A 22,240-nucleotide genomic window follows, 5' to 3' on the forward strand; every position below is an offset into this window, starting at 1 on the left:
TTAAGGTCGCATGTACTTGTTTTTTCGACACCTTTTTCGAAACCAGCGGGATCTTGGAAACTATGGATTTTGGTTTTTACATATTTAATTATGAAGTCATTTCCACTTTTCTAACTTTTTCTTTAGTCAGGTTAGCGGTTTTTATTCAAAACTTTCTAATATAATATTAAAGTGAAAGGTTTTTCGAATGAAATCATTTTTGCACTAAATTTTATTTAATTGAACATTAAAAATGCTTAAAAATATAGGCTAACACCATTCTTCCATATTAAGCAGTGCAGACTGGAAATTTATTTTTAAAAAATGGACAGATTTTCTTTTTTTTCTATTTGTTTTGGCTGATACTTACTGAAGTGGACCGCAATGGCTTAGTTGGTATTTTTCACTGCCCCTCGGACGGTCACACTGAAGCGGCGAGCAGCCCAATAAAAAAATGTAAATTGTGCAGCAAGTGAAATTGAAAAGCAATATATTTAAGTGTGATCCGCGTGTGCTGACATTAAGCAAATCGGCGGGTGCCGATTGCCGCCCCCGCCCCAAAGATCCCCGCAAATCGCCTAACCCCGCGATGGCCTCCCTACATTCCAGTTGGCGTTTTGGCAAGCGGAGCAAATTACAATTACGCATTAAAGGTAATGTAACGAATGTGTTAATTGACATCAACATGAAATCGGGATGTTGTCGCAACCATCGCTGGGGTTTTCCCTACCTTTTCCGTTGTTGTTTTTGGCGATTTCCGGGGAAAACAGCAGCTGTTGCTGTTGTGGATCCCATACCGTTACCTTCACACAGCAAGCGCCCCCTCCCCTTTCCCCTTGCTAGTGGACTTATTCAATAATTGGTTGCATCGCATTTGTTGACATTGATGTCAAATGCATGGGCAACCACAGAAACAATAACAACAAAACACGCTGGCAGCAGCGCTGTTAAGTTGACTGCGCATAACGGTACCGATTTATAGCGAACGATTTGCTTAACCGATGTATATCGACAGCATGGCATATTCTGATCAGCATTATTTCCCCTGAGCCAGCGGATCCTATATTTACTTTTTATTTATGTACATATTTTTATTTTTATTTTGGTTGTTGCTACTGTTGTGTTGGTGTTGTTGCCATTTGACCAAATTCTTCGGCTTCATGTTGGCCGACTATTTATAGACGGTCGCCAGCATAAAGAGAGCCCCCAAAAACGATGACGCAGCACCAGCAACAACAACATAAACATCCACAAAACATTAACAACAATAACAAGAAGAAGACGTTAAATGTTCGATTTCTTCCATTCAGCATGTCCTTCACTCTTTCTCTCTCTCCGCCTCTTTCTCTCTGTCACTCTCTCTCTCTTTTTCCATCCAAATCCATCATACAAGTACAGTTAGTTGTAACGACGACAACAACAACAACAACAATAACAGAAAAAACAACAACAACGAAACTGCTATGACGCCGTTGTTGTCATTTCACGTGCACAGCCTGCGTCGACGTTGGCAGAGGCACCGCCAGTGGCAGCGGCAGAGGCAGAGCTGATTAGCTTCGCTCGTGGATCAATTTCACTTTGATCGCTTTCTATTGCAAGTGGTTACTTTCATGCATATGTATGTGCATCTAAAAACGAGAGATTCTTATGCTGATCAGGACATATCTGTATATATCTATCTAGGAACGATATTATCAATTTAGGTTTCTTATTTGAAATGGTTCACTATTTTGATACTTAAGAGCATTTTTTATAGTAGTTAAGGAATAAGTAAATTTCGCAAACAAATATAGGTTTTTTTTAGTAAATTAGTAAATTAAACTAGTAAATTAGTAAAAATAAAATTAAGTAAATTTCGCAAACAACTTAGATTTGTTTTTAAACTAGTAAAATATGCCCAGAACATAAATATAACATGTTCTCAAAATTTCAAATCGATCGTTTTAGCTTTTCAGCTATTTCGAAACAACTTTTTTGAAACCTAATTAACGCTAATTCAAAATGTAATAAACTTTTTAAAATTTTTTAGACATATTCGATTGCATCATCACCTGATATTACATTTTTTTAATATATTGTAAATGTACAAATTTTTAGTTCTATTTTTGTTGTATTAGTTCTATTGTTAAAGAAAATTTGATTTTTAAATATTTCAAAATGTAATCGCAATAACTTAAATAATAAAATAGTGCAAGGTTAAAGCCTTTTAGCACCTTAATCGAATTTAAGTATAAGATCTTGATTGTACAATACATGGACAACATGCTTAAGAAACGTGTCGAAATAACTGTTTTAGTCTTTGTAGGATCAAAAAACCTTTCTTATTATTTCTTAATTATAAATAGCATGCTTCATGCTCTTGTAATCCAACGCTATTAAGATGCTCCCTATTTCCTATGTTTAGAAATAATCGGAATTATTACGATTACTATTTCTATTTGTACGACTAGAAAATGAAATTTAAACACAAAAACTAAATAAACTCTTTAACATCGTTTGCCCTTACAGTTTCGCAGGATCCGGAGGACTTTTACCGCCTGGATCCCAAACGATCGGCCGCCGAAAATGCCTTCGACATATACTCGATGCTCTGTTTGGAGGAGACGCGGGACACGAAGCGCCTGTTCCTGCTCAACGCGCTGGCCTCGCTCTGCTTGGGGGCCCGAAAGGGCTCCCACCACAGCAACATACGCTTCAGCACGGAGGAGCTGCTCTACTGGTAAGGTTTCTGGGGAGACCTGAGGTCCCATGCGCCACAGCTAATGTCCTCCATGTGGTTCCGTTGCAGCCTGAGTGCCTCACTGGTGCACACTTTTACCCAGGTGCGAGCGGCGGCCCTAAGGACGATCCGCTATGCCCTGAGCACGCCGAAGGACATCAAGGCGTTCAATGCGCTGCAGCTGCAGCACCTGCTGTGCCGCTCCATTGACCTGATGCTAAAGAACGACGACGAGCGCGTCCAGGCCCTGAAGCTGGTGCGCAAGATGCTGGCCATTGCGCCGGAGGACATCAGTCCGGTGGTGGTGCGCTGCCTCGTCTCGCTGGCCGACAGCGGAATCGAGGAGAACGACAACCTGCTGCGCGCCTGCCTGGCCACATTGGCGGAGTTCGCCGTGCTCAATCCGGCGCTGCTCATCGTCTGCGGCGGCGTTACTTCCATCACACGCAACGTGCTGGAGTGCCACAATCCCCGCATTGCCGAGAGTCTCTGCGGCGTGCTCCTGTACCTCCTCGAATGGCCGCAGACGAGGAACATCTGCGGAGTGCGGCTGGATTGCCTGGCCGCTCCGTACTGCGACTTCACCTACAGACTCGGCATCATGGATAAAAACAAGTGAGTGCCCCCAAGTCTCTGAATAACCAAGACTTAACAACTTATTTAATTATACGTGTAAAGGTTTCAAACCGAAAATAATATTGCATTATAAAAAATTGGTTAGGACACCCGAATGCTTTCTGCAAAAATTTTAAACTACCGACAACCCAATAACATAATACAAATGAAAATTGCAATTGAACCCATATTTATGGAAGTTTCGCAAATGCTGAATCAGCTTTAAAAGCCAGACGCATTCGGATCGATTACACCTATTGACTTGCCGAAAGTAAACAAACCTTAGTGCCAAAGCTCTAAATAAAAAATGCTGATGTCGGATTGAATACATTTGGCCGCACTTACCAGCATTGCAAAAAGAAATTGTTCAGAAATGCTGCTAATAATCAAAAAGCCTGCTATGAACTTATCAAAATAAGCTACAAACATATGCTAGTCAGAAATGCAACTAACAATCAAATAACTATGAATTGCTTTTAAGACCCCATAATTTGTATATATTTGATATCAGCATACGATATTTCACAAAAAAAAAACAGAAAAGAGTCAATAAACAAATTTATTGACCAAATTCGATGAGCCAAAAAGTTGTACATTTCTGTACTACTAACTACAGTGCTATTAGCAACATTATTCATACAGACATATACTTATCTTCCAGAGATGCGCGTGAACTTCGCTACACTAGCTGTCGACTGGCACTTCTATCCGTGCTGCGCAGCTGGACGGGCACCCTCGAATTCTGTGATCCTAGCAAACCCTCAGGCCTGAAGGCAATAGTCGACGCTCTTTATTTAAATCAGATTGAAGTCAGAGTGAGTACTTACTTCACCGCTTATTTTGCGTTTGAGCACAAATCATTAAACAAATGAATTCCCACAGAAAGCAATACTGGATTTGCTGTACGAGCTGCTCTCGCTGCCCCAGCCAACGTGGACGGATGACTATGCGGTGGCGCTGCAGGCTGTGGATCCGTCGGACTTCCAGACTTCCTGGCTGCTGACCAATGGCTTCGTGTCCGCCGAAGGGCGCTCCATTCTGCCAACGCTGGCGGCCCGGGCGCCCAGTGTGGTGGAGCAGCACCTGGCGCTGATGCTCTACTGCTTCCTGGAGACTGGACTGCTCAATGCGCTCGTTGAGGTTGCCGTGGGCAGCGACCAGTTCGTGTCTGTGCAGGCCACGGTGCTGATTGGCAAGATCCTGCAGCTGATGCACACGCACCTGCCGCCGGACATCTGCTGCACGAGTCCGGCTCTGCCCACGCTGGTGGGCCACGCCACCCAGGGAAACCAGCAGGCCAATGCGGCGGTGGCCGCCTTGCAAAACTACCAGAAAATGCTGCGCCAGCGGCCGGCATCGTGCAGCCTCTTCCTAGACAGCATTATCCAGGGCGGTGCCCTCATCCAGACGCGTCTGTTCCGTCGTCACCTCAACGTGCAGGAGCAGGCGGGTCCAGTGCTCCAGCTGCAGGATACGGCCGAAGCGGCCGCTTCAGCGGTGCCGCCTGTCGGCCAGTTTCGGGCCACGCTCGATCGCTCCCGGCTGGACTCAGTCTCCTCCAGCGACGAGTCCAACTCGCAAGCCTCGGGCTCGTCGAGGTCCAGTTTCCGGCTGAAACGAAAGTTCTTCCCCCAAGCCTTCTTTGACAACTTTCGAGCCTTCAATCGGCTGCTCACAGACTCTCGGGTGCTGACCCAAGCGGATGCGCATCTCTGGGACTGGGATGTTATCACCACCATACTTAAGGTAAGCCCAACTATATACAGAACTATACGTTTAAAGAGCTGTAGAGCTATTTATGTCAAAGCTACGTTAATCGAATTTACAATGGAAGTACCAACCATTTTGAAACATTTAAATGATGGGTTCACTTTTACTTACAACAAGGAATTTGTGATATTGAGCTGTTCTTTTTGCAGTCGAATTTAATCCGCAAGTTGGACTACACTCTGGGAAAGTTCCTGAGGCGCCTTGTGGACTTTTACAAGCCGCGTAACAATCGGTTTTCGCACCAGGATTTGGTACCTGGGCAGAGCCTGCCAACCTATGTCAGTGCCGGACTGGATCTGATCGATGTCCTCTTGGGCAGCAGCGAGGTGGGTGGTCTTATTTGTAAATCAACCTTGGTGGAAACCTACCTACTGACTCTCTATTTGCTCCACTTTGCAGTTGGAGTGTATGCGCTACATAACCGACTACTTTTCCGACATCAGCCAGCAGTTGGCGGCCGTCACCACATCGAATCGTGCACACGACTGTCTATTTAGTCCGCAGCACATGAACAACACGATGTGTCAGCAGTATTTCCTCTATATCGGACGCATGTGCCGAACCACTAAGGGCATCGAAGTGCTCAAAAACACCACCGTATTTGAATAGTAAGTATCATTGACTCGAATCTACTAAGTTAAAACTAGAAAAGGTCAAGAGCTGTTAGGTATGCTGTTAGAAGAATTCAAAGCTTTATAAAATATGATGAAATTTAAAGTGTAAATTATGAAGGGAAATCAATCAATAGTTTGTGTTATATAAGAAGAAAGATGGTAGCGAAGAGTATTTGTAGGCAAATGAACAAGAAGTTGGGTTCTAGTAAGAGCTAAGCTAATCAAGAAACCCATACTTTCAGCTTGATCAACCTGGTGCGAGTGACGGATCATGTCTGCTATGTTAAGCTGATTGTGTCCGGCTTGAACTACAGCTACGAGAAGCTACCTCGCCAGGTGCTGGAGAAGGCGCTGACGTCGGCGAAGACGCGCAGCGGACGCCTATATGCCACCCAGTTCATGGCTGTGCTGCTGCGTGCCCGACTGCCCCACTTTGAGGTGTGGGGCATTCCGTTGATCATCCACCAGACGCGGGATGCCGACCGCAGCGTGGTGCTGGCCGCAATGGAGGTGCTGGAGGAGGCCTGCCACGACAAGTACTACCTGGAGGAGATTGTCAGTCGGTGGCCCAATCTCACGCAGCGCGGTGATGCCGGACGCCTGCTGATGGCCCGCTATTACTCACTGCCGCGCGGCCTGAACAGTACGAAGGCGCAGATCGTGGATGAGATCCGGTACTGGCGGAACGGGTACAACAAGCGGTACGTGCTCCTGGTTGAGGCCGACACCCACTCCAGCCTGACGCTGCACATCCGCAACGAGGACGGCTACTACTCGCGGCGCAACTGCAACCAGAGACCCCAGACTGTTCCGCCCAACATTGCCCCCCATCTCTACGGCCAGATGGCGCAGACTGCCCAGGGAATGACGGCGCTGCGGAAGCACGGAGATCTGCCGCAGCTGCTGGAGCTGCTCACACGGGCCAAGTGCTCGGACGACGGCGAGTGCCTGGACCTGAAGGCGTCCATCTGGGCACTGGCGCACGCCTCAACCCATGCCAATGGAATTGAATACTTTGTGGAAGCTAATGCTAGGTAAACAACTGTTTTTTAAGTTTACTATTAAATTCTACTAAATTAAATTCCCCATATTCGTAGACTTTATGAGAAGCTAATTGTGCTGGTGACCAAGTGTGAGGTCTACTCGGTGCGAGCCACCTGTTTTAGTGCCTTAGGACTTATTGCCGGCACCCAAGCAGGAGCCAATATTCTTTTTAAACTGAGTAAGTGCATATGCCCATATGCCCTGACTGTTGCATTAAATGCCTAAATATAAAACTGCATGTTTTGCAGACTGGCTGAGCGTGCGACATGACAGGAACACCATGTGGCCAGTGCATCAGCCGGAGGACTGGATGTCCAGCCAGTACACACCGGTGCGACATTACTACGAGGATGTGCCGGCGGACAACCTGACGATGCTGGAGGATCAGATCGATGGGTTCTACTACACAGGCTCCTACTATTGGAACCTGATGGCCGACCAGACGGAGTCGAGTGCAGGCGCCGGAGGTGTGGCCATGTCCGGAACCACGGGGGGCATTCATCCCACAGTGCAGGATCCGAACACAACGACCACGACCACGGATAGCGTTCGCACCACAACCGACGATGTGCATCCCAGAATGTTGGCCAGCCTGGGGGTGGCCGCCAAATCGAAGACTCTGCCGGAGGGCAGTAACCTGCGCCAGGGCAAGCACCAGCGCTCGCTCTCCGAGTCAAAGACCACGGATGTGATTAGCTTGCTCGGCGGCGGAGCCACCACGATGCCGGGGGCGGGTCTCTATCCCATGCCGTACCAGCACCGCATACGGTATAATTCCTGCACGGATTCGAACACTTCCGGCGTCAGCAGCTGCGAATCGGTGACCGGACGCACTGCAGCTGCGGCCGCCGCAGCAGCGGCCAACATGAGCGAGTTCCAGCAATTCCCGCTGAGTCCCATTCCGAGCATGTCCAATCTGCTGGAGAGCGACGAGCTGATCCGGCGAAACCAGCTGGCCACCAGTCTGCTGCCCTCCACCCTCAGCCCCATGGCGATGAAGGGCTATGCCCAGCTGCGCTCCCTGCGCGCCCACAGTCGACCCGTCTTCTCGGAGTCGGCGGCCGCGTTCTACGACTTCGCCGAGATGATCGGCACGCCCGAGGTGCAGCTGCGCCGGCCCGACTGGACCCATGCCCATCGTCGGCTCAAGGTGCGCAGCCTGGACCGCCAGCCCAAGCTGAATGAGGTGTACAGGTGAGTTGCCCAAGGTAGGGAATGAGAGGACAAGAAGGAAGGCAGCTTGACAAAGTTAAAAATAAATAGGCGTCGCCATCTGCCGGATTGCAGGGTCAACTCTGCTACGGGTCTTCGCTCTCTTACGCTCTTTACGCTCTTTCCAATAGATAAGCACTGTTTTTTCAAATATGCAGTGACGTCATAATTTAAAAATGCTTAATAACTTCAAAGATATTGGTTCGGTTTGGAAAATTGTTGGTGTGTCGATAGATATTGACCGAATAAACCTAAACCGCTCAATAGCTGGTCCTAACCATATATCAGAGTTATGTGTCAAAGTTTCCCAAATTATTGAGCGTAAGAGTAGGCGTGTCAAAACTTAAAAATAAATTAAATACATTATAGGCATTACATAAATCTGCATGTTTAATCCCAATTGTCTGGCTTTTGTGGTATTCAAGATCACGACGTTTATAGAGACGGACAGAAAGAGGGACAAAAAGACGGACAGAAAGAGGGACAAAAAGACGGACAGAAAGACGGACAGAAAGACGGACAGAAAGAGGGAGAAAAAGACGGACAGAAAGACGGACAAAAATACGTACAGAAAGACGGACAGAAAGACGAGTAACGGGTATGATAAGTAGTAGTGGATGGTACTTAATTCGTATTTTACACCCCTACAGACGTCTCTCCGCGGACGAGTTGAACGTGCTGCTGCCCACGCTTAACGCTCCCAAGTTCCTGCCCCAGAACGACCTGCAGGGGCCGTGCTACGCGGGCATCTGCCTGCCGAAGAACGTGCTGGACCTGTTTCCCAAGCGCAACCTCAGTCGGACGTACGTGTCGCGCGACATCCAGGACCAGGATCTGATGGGCATCAATCTGCTGGGCAGCATTGGGCGGCAGCAGTTCCTCAACGACTCGCTGACCAACGAGGGCGGCGACGAGTCCTCGGTGATATCCTCGCTGTCGGACGTCTCCTCCGCCAGTCGTCGCCAGCCGCGTCAGTGGCAGCAGGGCGCCAAGCACGCGCGCAGTCAGTGTCTCCACTGCGCCCGCTCGCCAAAACAGCAGTCGGGTCACGACCACAGCGGTGGCCAGAGCAATGGTGGTGGCGGTGGTGCCTCCCTGGCCCCCTGTGAGCTGTACAGCAGTGCGGCAGCCGCCCTTGTGGCGGCCGGCATCCAGGCCGGACCTGTTCTGGCCAAGAAGAGCTCGGGATCGTCCGCCCCGGGAGCCGCGTCGTCGGGTGCCGCCCTGGGTGCGGACATAAGCTTCCATTCGCCGGAGAGCATGCTGAGCGAGGACAGCCTGCCGGACAGGCTGACGGCCTCCATCCTGTACAATGTGCAGCGCCTGGCCAATCCCGTCAGTGCCAAGCAGTCGAAGATGGCGCTGCTGGAGCTTAAGCAAAAGCATCCGCACGCCTTTCAGGTAAGACTTGTAATTAACAAACTTGTACAACAAACAGCCAATTTATCCACTGCACTATAGGACATTTGTCTCTACTCGGAGTCCTGCAAAACGCTGGGCAGGAGCAGCTATCGCATGATTGCCCGCCGCTTCCTGCAGGAGCTCTTCCTGGACCTCAACTTCGACTCGTTCTACGTGGAGCCGCAGCTGATAATCGGGGCGCGAAAGTTTCCCGCTGAGGAGAAGCCAGAGGCCACGCCGCCCACGACAATGCAGGCCATGCCGTTCAAGGCCATGATCCTCAAGCCCAAGCCGGCGGCCCAATTGGCCAGCGTGTACGAGACCAGCTGGGAGAACCTCATAATGGACCAGTCGCCCCGGATAACCAAGTCTTCGCCTGCCAGTCAGCCGGCCAATGCCCAGCTGCAGGCAAAGCCACGGAATCAGCTGCACATCGACGACACGGAAAGCTCGCTGTCCAATTCCGACGGCGAGGACGACGCCGGCGAGGATGTGTGCGACGGCAGTGGGGCGGGCACGCAGGCCAGCTCGGTGACCACCGCCCACACAGCCCTGCCCACCGGGAACAGCAATCGGAGTAGCATCTGCACAATCAGCCAGCAGCCAGCTGCAGGTGTTGGTGTGGCTACCTCCGCTGGAGCGGCGAGTGTATCGGATGAAGCCGGTACAATTTTGAGGAACGAAAACCGGCAGTATACCCGCGGACGCTTCTATACGCTGGAGCTGGACTTGAGCTGTACCAAGAACAAATTTCCCATCAAGGATCGCAGCCAGGCAAAGCCGCCGCCGCCGACAGCAGCAGCATCAGGAGCAGCAGCAGCAGGCAAGAGCTCGCCCACACAGGCTGTGTCGATTCTGCAGCGTCAGGTGAGCGCTGATGCGCAGGCAGTGTCGCCCACCATTGGCGGTGGTGGCCATGAATCCTCGTCGGCCCTGCACTATTCCACGGTGACCAAGAGCTTGCCGGCATCGATGGCCAAGCCGGTGGGCAGCCTCTACTGCGAGAAGCGTTTGCAGAGCTCCAAATCGGAAGCGGTTCTCGATGAGGTGGCGATAGCGAGACGAGCATCTGGCGGTGTGGGAGTGGCCAGCTGGCGCCAGCTCCTCGACACACTCGGCGAAGATCAGCTAAAGTAGTCCAGAAGTCCAGTAGTCCAGTAGTCCAGTAGTCCTCCACTCATCATCTCCACATCTCATTTTTAAAACGCCCGCCCGCCCGCCTTCCTAAACCGAAACCGATCGGATGGATGATTGTAATATATCAAATCAAAGAACATGTAGCTACCTAGTTTTAGGCACACCCTACTATAGGAATTAAGTTATTTTCGCCTAGTTCGTTACGACTAATGTTATTACCATAATTACTTTTACGATCACCACTTATGCATAGTTATTTTTAATGAAATAAAATCATAACCTTAAGCAGAAAACACCAACAAACATCAAAAAATCCCAAAAAATAATATATAATTTTCTAATATAATATATATCTACCAACATACTGTATAAAAGCAAACAAACGAAGGCAAATTGGATGAATACCTTAAAGCAACAAGAAACAACCACAAACCACCGCGATTTATTTAATCAATTGTACTTAAAACGAAAAAAAAGAAATTAAAAACTAGTGGCAGAAGAAAAGAACAAGACCACAAAATCCTTAAATCAAGAAATTATCATTAACGTTGAAAACAAAGCAAGAAAAGCGAATAACGTGAATCGTTCACAACCAATTTAAAAACCAAAATAAAATCAATAAATTTATAAAACTGAACTCCTCGGATTTTCTATTTTGATAGCAAACTGGGAGAATGGACAGTAAGACGACACCTTTACAATTAATTAAAACAATTATGATTTTCGGTTGACTAGATTTGGTTTAAAGTCGATTTATTTAGGTTGTGTTTTAATTGAAATTAGCTAAGCAACTGTATTGGTTGAGTCATGCAATTGAAATTCATGGAACTATTTATATAATATGTATTCAATATATACTATATAGGAGACTGTAGGAATTTCGTAGTAAGCTCTATTTGTTCACTATTTGTATATAAATGCACATAATTATCTTAGGCATATGTGTGTGATTTTCGAGTATAGTGGGGAAAAGTGTGTGTTGATTTTCATTTGAGTTGGATAGAGGAACCGTATTGTTTTTGAGTGCATACTTTGTGTAGGACACACTTCGTTGAATTTGTCTCCTGATAAAGCTACAATTAATTGAGCACTAAGTTTACGTGTGTGTATATACTATATATAAGTACAATTTTATGTATCAAAAATGCAATCAACAATATCAGTCCGTTGCCTAGCCAGCAACAACAATGTCTCCTTTTTTTTAAGTTTAACTCCATTGGTTTTCCGCATGTCGGCCATATGCTGAAACATAAATAAGATCACATATTAGGGGAATCATTTTGACAAACATCGAGGTAAAAGTGAACAGAATATGACCCCTAATACCCCAGATTTGCCCCTTTTATACCCTTGCAGAATATTATCTAACTGCAGTGTAAAGTAAGTAAAAACATTATATACTTTTTATAGGCATCACTAGGCGAGTTGATTTAGCCATGTCCATTTTACCGTACGCAGAGTTATTGGTATTTTTTTTACAATTTAAAAAAATAGGTTTTTTACTTCATACAAATCGGACGATTATAGCATATTGCTGTTCAAGAAAAGATGGAAAAATTAACTGGATATAAAAGAAATATCATTTAGCATGGTTGTTTTTCATAAAGTTTTAAATTGTTATAAACTAACAACTAATTCATATATGTAGGTATCTGCCATAGAAACGATCGAAAATGTATCGGAAAGTAGATTCATTGTTTTGAAACACATACAAAGAAGTCTCAATTTAAATGAATAATACTCTTTCTTATGGTTGCAGGATATATAAGCTTCGGCATGCCGAAACTATCTTTCTGTCTTGTTTTGTCAATAACTTTTAAAATAATAAAACATTAGAGAACACCCCAAAAACACCTAAGAAGTTAAAAATTGCCTAATATCAAAGCTGCGAGCTTATTAAATAGAACAAATATTTATACTAGTCTGAAAAAATATTAAAAACATATAAGAGACTTCTCTATTTTCGAAATTAAAAAAATATATTTTTGTATTACATAAAAATAGTCGACCATGATTTCGATTTTCGATTCATATATATATAAATTATGGTTGTTACACCTCAAATTTATATAAATATATGTTATTAATATTCTTGCCTAGGGAATAATAAGGGAATTTCAGACAAAAGTTTTAACACAGTGAAGAAGACATTTCCGACCCTATATAGTATATAAATTCTTGATCAGCATCGCCAGGCGAGTCGATCTAGCCATGTCCATTTGTGCGTCTGTCCGTCCGTTTCAACGCAAACAGGTCCTCAGTTTTTTGGCTATTTTAATGAAACTGGATCGGACGTCTATATCATAAAGCTTCCATTGGAACAATCGGAAAAATAAATTACGGTTTTAATTTTTAATTAAGAATGCATCGGGAAATCGCCATAGATTCATTGCATAAACTTCAGCCTGCCGAAGTTTGCTTCTTTTCTTGATGGATGAGAGAAACTCACCCAGCCTTTTGTCCTATGGCCAGGAAAAGTTGATGCCGGTCAGCTGGTAGAACTTGTTGTTAAAGGGCCGATAGAACTCCCTCAGCCGCTCGATGGCCCCGGGATCGATGTGCGGGTGGTTCCGTCCCTTCGTCTTGCCCAGACAGTGGGGCGTGGAGCGAGCCTCCGACTTGAAGAGGCACGGGAACCCCTTGGTGGCGTTGAAGTAGAAGTGCTTCTCGGTGACCACGCGCTTCAGTCCGAGGAAGTCCTGGACGCGGCCGATCTCGTAGGCGGGGTCCATGATCAGCCGCTCGCCGCTGATGAAGAGCAGCTGCGAGAGCGGGAAGTAGAGCAGCCAGCGCTCCAGGAAGCGGGCGTACACCCCGATCTTCACCGGGCCCCAGTTGGTGTCCACCACCGAGTAGCTTCCGTTGACGAAGGCCAGCTGCTCGAAGCGCTTCATGTCCGCCTTCTTGCTCGCCGCCTGCGTGTAGTCCGAAATGGCCCGCGTCACCGGATCCCGCACCACAATCAGCAATCTGTACATATAACGATATATAATATATTAACATATATTTTTATCCAAAATAAATTTAATTTTAAAATAATTGGGGATACTGCAGAAATCACTAGGGTTTTGAAATTACATAAAAAGGTGTCTTAAAGTACGGAATAAAAATATAAGTCACACTATTTTTAATTGAATTTAATTTATTTCAATGTCTTTCGGACTCAAAATATATTGTTATTTAATTATTGACACCTTTTAAATTAAATAAGGTAGTTTTCTTTTACGATATGAATATTCAAAAACCGAACAAGTATATTAAAAGCTTAAATAATTGGACAATGGTCTTAAAGTTTCTATACAAATTACTCATACGAAACGTAAGCCAGTTAGAATTTAAAGCTAATGTGGTTTAAATTTGTCTGATCTTAAGACAGGTTGAATAAAGTTTTATTTGTTTTCCAATTTTCCTGTTTTTTTTTTTGTACAGTTTGATACACAAGGGAAATAGGGTATGTTTACCAGTAGTCCTTGCAAAAATAAAAGTCTCAACTAACGATTATTTTCGGTCCCGAAAGTAAAGTATTTCATCAAGGCTAACAGTGCGTATGAGTGTTAAACTTTAAGAACAATCGGCATATACATATAGCTGCGGTCAGAATAACAGTACAGGGACAATGTAAAGTTTAAGTTTTTCAAGGTAAATAAAAACTGTTAAACATTCCCTAAAACTCACATTTCAGTATACTGTAGTAATTAATTTTATAACAATTTAAGAAAATAATCATATTGGAATTAAAATGATTTTAATATATGATTGATTTTTAAATTAAAAATAATCAAAACATTTTTTAATCAAGCTTTTTAAAAATATTTTAAATTTTATACCATTGATAAATGTTTTTTTTATATTTGCCCTATTTAGTTTACAGTATTAGCTTTACGAAGATATGCAAAGAAATAGCCTCATCTATAAACTACAATTGTTTTGACCGCAATCGTGTGTGCGAGGTAAAAGGTGCTCACTTTGTGGCCGGATTCATGTGGTAGACGCGCTGCGGCACCTCCTTGGTGACAAAGTAGCTGGGCGTCTTCTCCATGGTGATCTGGCCCTCGATGGTGTACGGCATGTGGTGGCGGTACCAGCGCAGGCCGCGCTGGTAGTGCCTGTCGAAGAAGTGCACCTCGGAGCCGGCGGCCCGGACGTCCGGATGCAGGCGAATGAACTCGAGCAGCGCCCGCGTTCCGCTCTTCTTCACGCCGATGATGAGCGTGTCGGGCAGGTGGCGCGACGGTCGGAGGCCCTGCGGCCGGAGCAGCTGATACTTGGGCGCCCCATCCAGACTGCTGGTGACCGTCTGGGCTGGAGGAGCACTGGTGGAGGAGACGGAGGAGCTGTTGCTGCTTCTGCTGCTCCTGCTGCTGTTGCCTTCGTCACTAGTGTCGTTGCGGGCCGAGGAGGTGAGTGCCAGCAGGTTGCGTATGTTGCTCTGCGCGGAAGAGGTCGGAGGTCAATGCCACACATATTCAAATTTTCCAACAAAAAGTGAGTATCTTAAAGGTACCATTGAACAACGATTTAATATATTTAATATAGTAATTGTAATAACTCTGGCAGTAGATCAGTTTGCTAGAAGACTTCAATGTGGGATTTCCTTTGTCAATTAATAATTAATTAATTAATCCCAATGGTACGAAGTCATTAATAAAGGCAGGTATCATTCTTATCATTCCTTTCCGATACTGAATAACTTCTTAAAAACATGACCGAAAATCGACAGTTTATTTATGTACATATGTTTAACTTTTCCCCCGAACATTAGTTTTCACTTCTAATTATAACAAAATCTCCTAAATGTATACTACCACTGTTTCTTATAAACCTTATTAACTTTCTGTGTGGTTATACAAATCTGACGGATTTTGGACATATTCAATTTCACTAGACATTTCCGACCCTTTAAAGTATATATATTCTTGATCAGCATCACTAGGTGAGTCGATCTCGTCCGTCTGTCCCTCCGTCTGTCCGTCCGTTTCTATGTAAACTAGTCCCTCAGTTTCAAAGCTATCTGCATGAAACCTTGCCAAACTTTGTATTTTTATTGCAGGTAGTATATAAGTCGGAACGAGCCGGATGGGACTCCTATAGCATATAGCTCCCACAGGAACAATCGGAAAAAATAAATGAAACAAATGATCACTTTGCTGTTTTTAAATTTTTTTTTAGTTCTTCGACATAAGTAATGGTTAAATATTTCAGAATTACGGTTAAAATTTCATTAAAATCAAACGACTTATCGTATAGCTCCCATGGAAACAATAAAAATATATAACAAACATTTTTTTAAATTAAACTTTTCTATTTTGTGAAATTTTTGTTCTTATTAAAATCAGATAACGATATCATATAGCTGCCATAGGAACTATCAAATAATTGAGCTGCAAATCATTATAGCTTCAATGTTTTAATCATATGCGCAAGTAAATTATAATTTTAATTTGCAGCAATAGCTGCAAGGGTATATGAATCTCGGCACGCCGAAGTTTGCTTCCTTTCATGTTTTGAATAAAATGCTTAGCAAGTGCAGTCCGCATCAGGGAGTCCCCCTGATTAAGAAAACACCCATGGTAACATTTCCTTTTAAAGTGTAGTTTACGTTTCTCACATCTTTATTTAATGGTGGACTTTTCTGTGGCGTCTCTCGAATTGATCCACCTATTCGATATAAACGAACGAATTTCTATAACGTGTTTGAATGACAACATAGTATTTTACCATGTGTTTGGATATAAATAAATAAGCACAATATCAGGTGAGAAATGTAAGTTTCACTTGGAAAAAAATGTTACCATAAAGAATTCTTATGTGTCTTTTTGTATCACTCTGAAATCTTGTATTCGTTTTTGCAGCGTTTTAATAGATTACATTTTGTAAACTAATGTTAGTATTATAGAATCCGTTTACGGGGCACGAAAAAATACCTCATTTTTTTTTTTTTTTTGGCGATTAATGGTAATAGTCAATTACCTGCTGCAAACTGCGACTAATGCTGGCCAAGAGGCAGGCGTTGAAGCTGTAGGAGAAGTAGAGCAGAGTCACGCTGACGACGACGGCGATTGCCAGGCTTCGGCTGCTCAGGCTAAAGCTGCTGCACCAGATGCTCATCACAATCATGGTCACTGGGTGCGATGGCGATGGCTATGGCTATGGCTATGGCTTCCCTATCCGTATCCGGGTCGCGCATCTGGTGGAATCTCCGCCGAATTCCATTGCGAGTCACTAACCCCGGAGCACTGAATGCAGCATCCCGATTTGCAATCGCCGGGCGGCCTTAACCGGCGGTGGGTGGTGAAATGGGAAAGTAGAAAGTGGGGGTGGTGCTGGTGCTGGTGGTGGTGGTGGTGCTGGTGCTAGTGGTAAACCTGGCACTTCGCTGCTGTAGTTGTCGTCGCTGCCGAGTGGCGGAAGTGAAAGCCAGGGATAAGGCCGGGCCAAGACATTGGGGTGCCCTGGCAGCGGATAATCGCGACTTGGTCCGCCGCTCGTGTGGATTTGGATGGGTGGAGGTTACGGTGGGGGGTTCCGGGATTCCGGGAATCGCCTGGGAAGCGGACAGGCGCATTGGCCACTCCCTCTCTCAAAAAGCACGCTTATGCAATTCGCTCTCGCAAGTTGCCAAGTTGCTTTCCTTCTGTGACGTCACAGATTAACTTCATTCCCTTTTAAGTTCAGTTTTGCGTATTTTGCAACCTAACAGAGTGCTGTTAGGCGATCGATAACAACTGTTTCACAAATATATACAGCTGCGGTCATGAAAAAAATAGTAGGGTTTTAGCCTTCGAAACTTTTCAAATATTTTTTTTATATTTTCATGAAGCTCAAACCTTAAACTTAATGGGACATAGGCATAATATTATAAAATAGTTTTAAAAATTATTGAGAAGCAATATTTTTATTTTAATTTGTATTTTATAAAATAGATAAGATGCTAACCATTTTTTATTTCTATATAAAGTGCAGATGATCAAGGATTTAAGTTTAATTACTTAAATTTGCTTAAAATCTTATGGTGCAGTATTTTTAAAAGTGAATATAGTACTACTAACAGTTTTAAATTTCCTTGGACAAACACAAACGCTATCAAAAATTTTATAAACCTAATTCGGTTTATTGGATACTAAACACTAAAATAAACTATGTATGAATTTTCTTAACGCTTTCTATTGGCCCACCACTATTATTATGACCGTAGCTGTATATTCAAGGATGGTCCAGAAATCACTTCAAACTAAATGCGGTTGGATTCGAATATAATGTAAAGCATATCCATCACTAACATCTATTCAGAATCAGAATAAATTTACAACCGTTTCCGACGGTATGTGATTAGAAAAATTTTAATTTTTTCCTTTTATAGCCAAGCGTCTTAATTATTTAAATGAGGAGACATTTTTGCATGTCCTTAACAACTTGCGTTTTGTGTGACCTAAAGCGCCTATTTTGTGTTTTTTGAGTGTTAAAACGACTCCTGCATATATAAATTCCATTGAGATTTTGAAAAAAAAGACTTATAATAAAGAGTGTAGTAAAAGTTAAACTATCTTGCTTAGTGGTACATAAACTAAAGGTTCAATAAAATAAAAGAGAGATCTAACTGGGAATGCCATCCTACAATTGAATCCACCTTGTTCTCTTCACAGCCTTATTTTTACTCACTCACTCTTCGCCACTCTCTGATTTTCGCTCTCGGCTGCAATCAATTGTCTGCTCAAAGGTAAACAAACTAACTAAGAACTTACCCCCGCCCACTTAAATCACCCCCCAACCCCCAATCCCCCGCCCACCAAACCAAAACGCCCACTTATGCCTGATAGAATACCCACTGGCATATAATATTCAATTGAAATCAATTTCCCAAGCTTTATCGCCGGACGTTTGATTGTCTGAATTCCCTATCGCTATTAGCCATTCAAGATTAATTTTAAGCCTTAGCAAACGAATAGACTCATAGTATTAAATAAGTACGTAATGTGGGTTGATGTATGCAAGGAAATAGCCAAAAATGTGTACATTTTTTGAGGGTGAACTGAACATTAGGGGCCCTCACATTAGTCTACAGCCAACTACCGAGAACTTATCAAAATCATCTGTTTATCTGGCCAAGTGGCTTACTCCACTGCGACATTAGTCACTCAAACGGAGATACACTGGGGATAAAAACGTTTGCTTTATTAGTCCTTAATATTATGTCCATATAACTCTATCTTTAATATAATCCATAACTCGAGTTTGACCAGATAAACTTCAAAATTTATACAAACAAAAAGTATTAAATCCAAATATTTTTTACTCAATTTAAATATTTTTCGATTTGATTTTAAGTTAATTTTAAGTGATAAATATTTTATACATATTGAAGTTAGCAACACAGAACCAACACCATTAAATCTTGGACATCCAATTTTTTTTTAAATAGTTTTACTGTAGTGTTGGCGTGTGCTAATAATTTATTTTACCTTAAATGGTATAAAACAATTCCGGTTAAATTATTGTATCTAAAATGTTTAGGCAAAATCAGTAAAAACTCCGACCCCTTGCTATTATAAAATACAAGTCACAAGCCATAAAATACGAAAATATTGTAAAATCATTAAAGTAAGCTTCAATTTCTCTGGAAAACACAAATGTTGAACTTTTCTCTCGGTGTAACCGTGGCCACACATATGCACCTGGTGGGGTTATCTTATCTTATCTTGGCCGCCTTTGTCGCAGTCGACTTAGCCGATGGACTTCAACTGCCCCATTTGCGTCTGGGTGCTCATCGTGGGCATCTCCACAAAAATGCTCTAAGCTCCTCCACTTACCACCCCGCTGGAATAATCTGAATAATCTTCTCCTGAAACATGACGAACGTGTGGGGCAAACTGGTGCTGAAGTTCTTCAAATATGCGCCCAGCTATGTGGGTGAGTCAACTTGTTGAGGGAGATCTTCCTGCGACAATGGTATATCCCCCTATTCCCAGTCTGCTTGAGCTTCCTGCCCTGCGGCATGATCTTTGGCTACACGATCTGTGCCTTCGTCACGCAGCGGAATCTAAATGCGGGCCTCATCTACTATGGACCGCTGATCCTGGGCGCCTGCTGGGCGCTCCTCACTGCCCTGGCCATGCTGGCGGTCAAGTTTGTGAAGAAGTGCATCGTCTATTGGCAGCCCTGGCTGCTCCTGTCCGCCGGAGTCTTCAATCTAATCGCCAGCTGTTTCTACTTTGCTGACGGATTTGGTGAGTCATTAGTAAAGTATTTAATCAATGGATATTTTTTCAATGGGTTGGACACATATGTACGATTTCCTTAAGAAATAAAAACAGGTACCGTAAATAATTATTAAATTGATTGAACAAAATTTAATGATTCAAAATATTTGTACGATATTTAAAAAAAAAGGTTTAAACAATAATGATTATTTTATGAGCGATTATAAATGTTTACTGTGACGACTTGTTTTAAATTAATGAATCGAAGAATTTTGTACATTTTTTAAAAGGTAATTTAAATTATTTCAAACTATTTGGCTTTGATTCTAGTATAAGTCTTAAAAAAACTGTTCAACCAAAAAAAAAAACGGTATTCAAAATATGTTTAAAAAAACTCAATCACAAAAATAAACCGAAATATTTTCCCTTAGGAAACATTGCTAAATCCCAAAAAAAAAAAACCGAAACATACATTTTTTTATTTTACAATTTTTTAGCAATAAAAAATCTAAATAAAAACTACAGACTTTTGTTTTTCTTTCTTAATGGATTTGAAAGTACAAACGTAGTTAATTCATGTTTTTCATTTTCAATTCATATATTTTTCGTTTTTCGATATATATGATTTTGGTTTTTTAAATATGAAAAATTAAAATTATTTTAAAAACTGTTGACTATAAATAGATTTTTATATCTAACAAATTTAATTTTAAGTAAAGCCAGATTTAACTAAATTAATATTATTATTACTTTTTTTTTTTAATTTTTTAAAAAATTTTCTAAAAGAATTTTTATTTTAAGATCTAGTTTATATGTTGTTATGATATCATTTATTTATAAGTAGCCAGTTAAGGAAAACCGTTAACGAAATAATAATAAATACAAAAATAAGTATAATGCATACTATTTAAAATCTAGTTTTGTTCACATTAACTTAGATTATTTAATTACTGTAATTAATATGATGATTGTATTTATAATTTAAATACGAATTATAAAATTTTGGCCTTAATAGATAGATATTAATTTTTTCGAATTATTTTTTTGTTGAGAAGGCCTAGGATCCTTTACTCAAAGTCCTACCAAATTTTCCGTTGCAGACCACGTTGGTGCCTACATCTCGTACGTGGCGCACAGCACGACCTTCGTGGCCGGCTACAGCTTCCTGCATACGATCTGCTCGAAGGGCAGCCGGGCGCTCCTGATCTCGGCCAGCTGCAGCTGCTACCTTCTGGGCGTGGCCTCGGCGGTGAGCCTGATCGTGGCCGCCTACAGCCGGAATGTGAGGCAGTGGGAGGGGCAGGCGACGACGGCGACTACGGAGCAGCTGATCGACGGGATCTATGTGAACTTCGCCGGAACGTACTTGAGTGTGGCCGCCGTGATGCTGGCCATCCTCGTCGGCCAGAAGGTGCTGCACTTCCTGGGCAGCGTGGACCTGGCGAACAGCATGGACAACGACCTGCGCATCGCCAACTCCAATGGCAGCATCTTCGAGAGCCGCGACGAGGTGATCAAGCGGCTGCAGTTCTTCTATGTGACCAAGAATCAGCAGTGGAACATGATGCTGCTCCTGCTCTTCACGGAGGCCGTCCAGTTTGCCCTGTTCGTGTACTTTGTGTACTGGTTCGCCCTGAATCCGGCCATCCGGTTGACCCAGTTCTCGGGCATCGATGCCATGTTCTGGGTGATCTTCGGCGGCAGCCTGCTGACCCTCATCTGCCAGTGGTTCCTCTCGGTGAAGGTCACCTTTGTGGGATCCCAGGTGGCTCTGGTCTTCTGCACCCTGCTGGCCCAGATCCTCTGCAGCGTGACGGAGTCGCGGTGGTCACTGTGGCTGCTCCTGGTGCTCTTCGGCCTGGCCTATTCCAGCCAGCAGATCGCCCTGCTGGAGGTGACCCACTTGCGCTTCACCGAGTGCATCGTGAGTGCGTCCTACATCCTGAAAATGATCTGCACCAGCGTCGTGTACTTCTACTTCGTGGCGGACGCGAAGAACTCCTATTTCTACGCCCGGGACTCGAGCACCCTGATGGCCCAGGGATTCGTCTTCATGATCATCACCTCGCTGCTGGCCCTCGTGGTCGGCATGAAACTGCCGAGGACGCACCGCGCCCATCTGCTGGAGATCCAGTACGAGGTGTACGGCATCATCTTCATGAAGCACCAGATCGAGCAGCTCAACGTCCGCTGGCTGAACGACGGCACCATTCCCACCATCAATCAGTGATTGAGAGTGGGAATACCGCCAAATGGCACCTTTTCAAATTACATTTTGAAATACTCAGTATTTAATTAAACAAAATAAAATCGACTTTTCAGTCGAAACTCACACATTCCACTGGTTATCCTTTTTTACTGGTCGATAAGAATGTGCATTCAGATAAATTTATCTAATAATTTTATAAATAACTTTCATCAAAATGCTGAGTTTCGGGTTGAGCTCAAAATTAAATGTCAAGCGATGGGAGATCGACTTTTTAGTCGAAACTCACGTAATCCATTTGATTGTACATGCAGAAAAATTTATCTAACAATTAAAAAATAACTAG

At 43.7% G+C, this 22,240-nt stretch overlaps 3 protein-coding genes across 3 annotated transcripts; 2 read left to right on the plus strand and 1 right to left on the minus strand.

Moving 5' to 3' along the window:
- Window positions 1–371: 371 nt before the first annotated feature.
- Window positions 372–11,128, plus strand: LOC128265753 (rapamycin-insensitive companion of mTOR). Its single transcript, XM_053001958.1, has 12 exons — window positions 372–632; window positions 2,488–2,698; window positions 2,768–3,313; window positions 3,975–4,128; window positions 4,196–5,059; window positions 5,233–5,409; window positions 5,483–5,691; window positions 5,940–6,731; window positions 6,795–6,919; window positions 6,990–7,935; window positions 8,604–9,354; window positions 9,415–11,128. Exons 1-12 carry the CDS (start codon window positions 569–571, stop codon window positions 10,489–10,491), a joined length of 5,916 nt encoding a protein of 1,971 aa, XP_052857918.1. The 5' UTR covers window positions 372–568; the 3' UTR covers window positions 10,492–11,128.
- A 115-nt stretch (window positions 11,129–11,243) lies between these two features.
- LOC128265763 (heparan sulfate glucosamine 3-O-sulfotransferase 6) lies at window positions 11,244–17,184 on the minus strand. The gene is made up of 4 exons (XM_053001972.1): window positions 16,462–17,184; window positions 14,457–14,920; window positions 12,941–13,461; window positions 11,244–11,733 (listed from the first exon to the last, which is right to left on the minus strand). Exons 1-3 carry the CDS (start codon window positions 16,606–16,608, stop codon window positions 12,954–12,956), a joined length of 1,119 nt encoding a protein of 372 aa, XP_052857932.1. The 5' UTR covers window positions 16,609–17,184; the 3' UTR covers window positions 11,244–11,733; window positions 12,941–12,953.
- Window positions 17,185–19,222: 2,038 nt separating this feature from the next.
- Window positions 19,223–22,024, plus strand: LOC128265760 (uncharacterized). The gene is made up of 3 exons (XM_053001968.1): window positions 19,223–19,398; window positions 19,458–19,715; window positions 20,789–22,024. Exons 1-3 carry the CDS (start codon window positions 19,338–19,340, stop codon window positions 21,916–21,918), a joined length of 1,449 nt encoding a protein of 482 aa, XP_052857928.1. The 5' UTR covers window positions 19,223–19,337; the 3' UTR covers window positions 21,919–22,024.
- The last annotated feature ends 216 nt before the right edge of the window (window positions 22,025–22,240 follow it).

The sequence above is a fragment of the Drosophila gunungcola genome, unplaced genomic scaffold, assembly GCF_025200985.1.
Source record: "Drosophila gunungcola strain Sukarami unplaced genomic scaffold, Dgunungcola_SK_2 000153F, whole genome shotgun sequence".
NCBI classification, from domain to species: Eukaryota; Metazoa; Arthropoda; class Insecta; order Diptera; family Drosophilidae; genus Drosophila; species Drosophila gunungcola.

Bases quoted from the DNA above. Each gene is read 5' to 3' on its own strand.
- LOC128265763 (XM_053001972.1), bottom strand. From the start codon at position 16,608: ATGATTGTGATGAGCATCTGGTGCAGCAGCTTTAGCCTGAGCAGCCGA. The intron at 14,921-16,461 runs GTAATTGACTAT...TCTTCCGCGCAG, and splicing joins TTAGTCGCAGTTTGCAGCAG to AGCAACATACGCAACCTGCT. The intron at 13,462-14,456 runs GTGAGCACCTTT...TTATATGTACAG, and splicing joins CACATGAATCCGGCCACAAA to ATTGCTGATTGTGGTGCGGG.
- LOC128265760 (XM_053001968.1), top strand. From the start codon at position 19,338: ATGACGAACGTGTGGGGCAAACTGGTGCTGAAGTTCTTCAAATATGCG. The intron at 19,399-19,457 runs GTGAGTCAACTT...CCCTATTCCCAG, and splicing joins ATATGCGCCCAGCTATGTGG to TCTGCTTGAGCTTCCTGCCC. The intron at 19,716-20,788 runs GTGAGTCATTAG...TTTCCGTTGCAG, and splicing joins CTACTTTGCTGACGGATTTG to ACCACGTTGGTGCCTACATC.
- LOC128265753 (XM_053001958.1), top strand. From the start codon at position 569: ATGGCCTCCCTACATTCCAGTTGGCGTTTTGGCAAGCGGAGCAAATTA. The intron at 633-2,487 runs GTAATGTAACGA...TTGCCCTTACAG, and splicing joins ATTACAATTACGCATTAAAG to TTTCGCAGGATCCGGAGGAC. The intron at 6,920-6,989 runs GTAAGTGCATAT...CATGTTTTGCAG, and splicing joins CAATATTCTTTTTAAACTGA to ACTGGCTGAGCGTGCGACAT.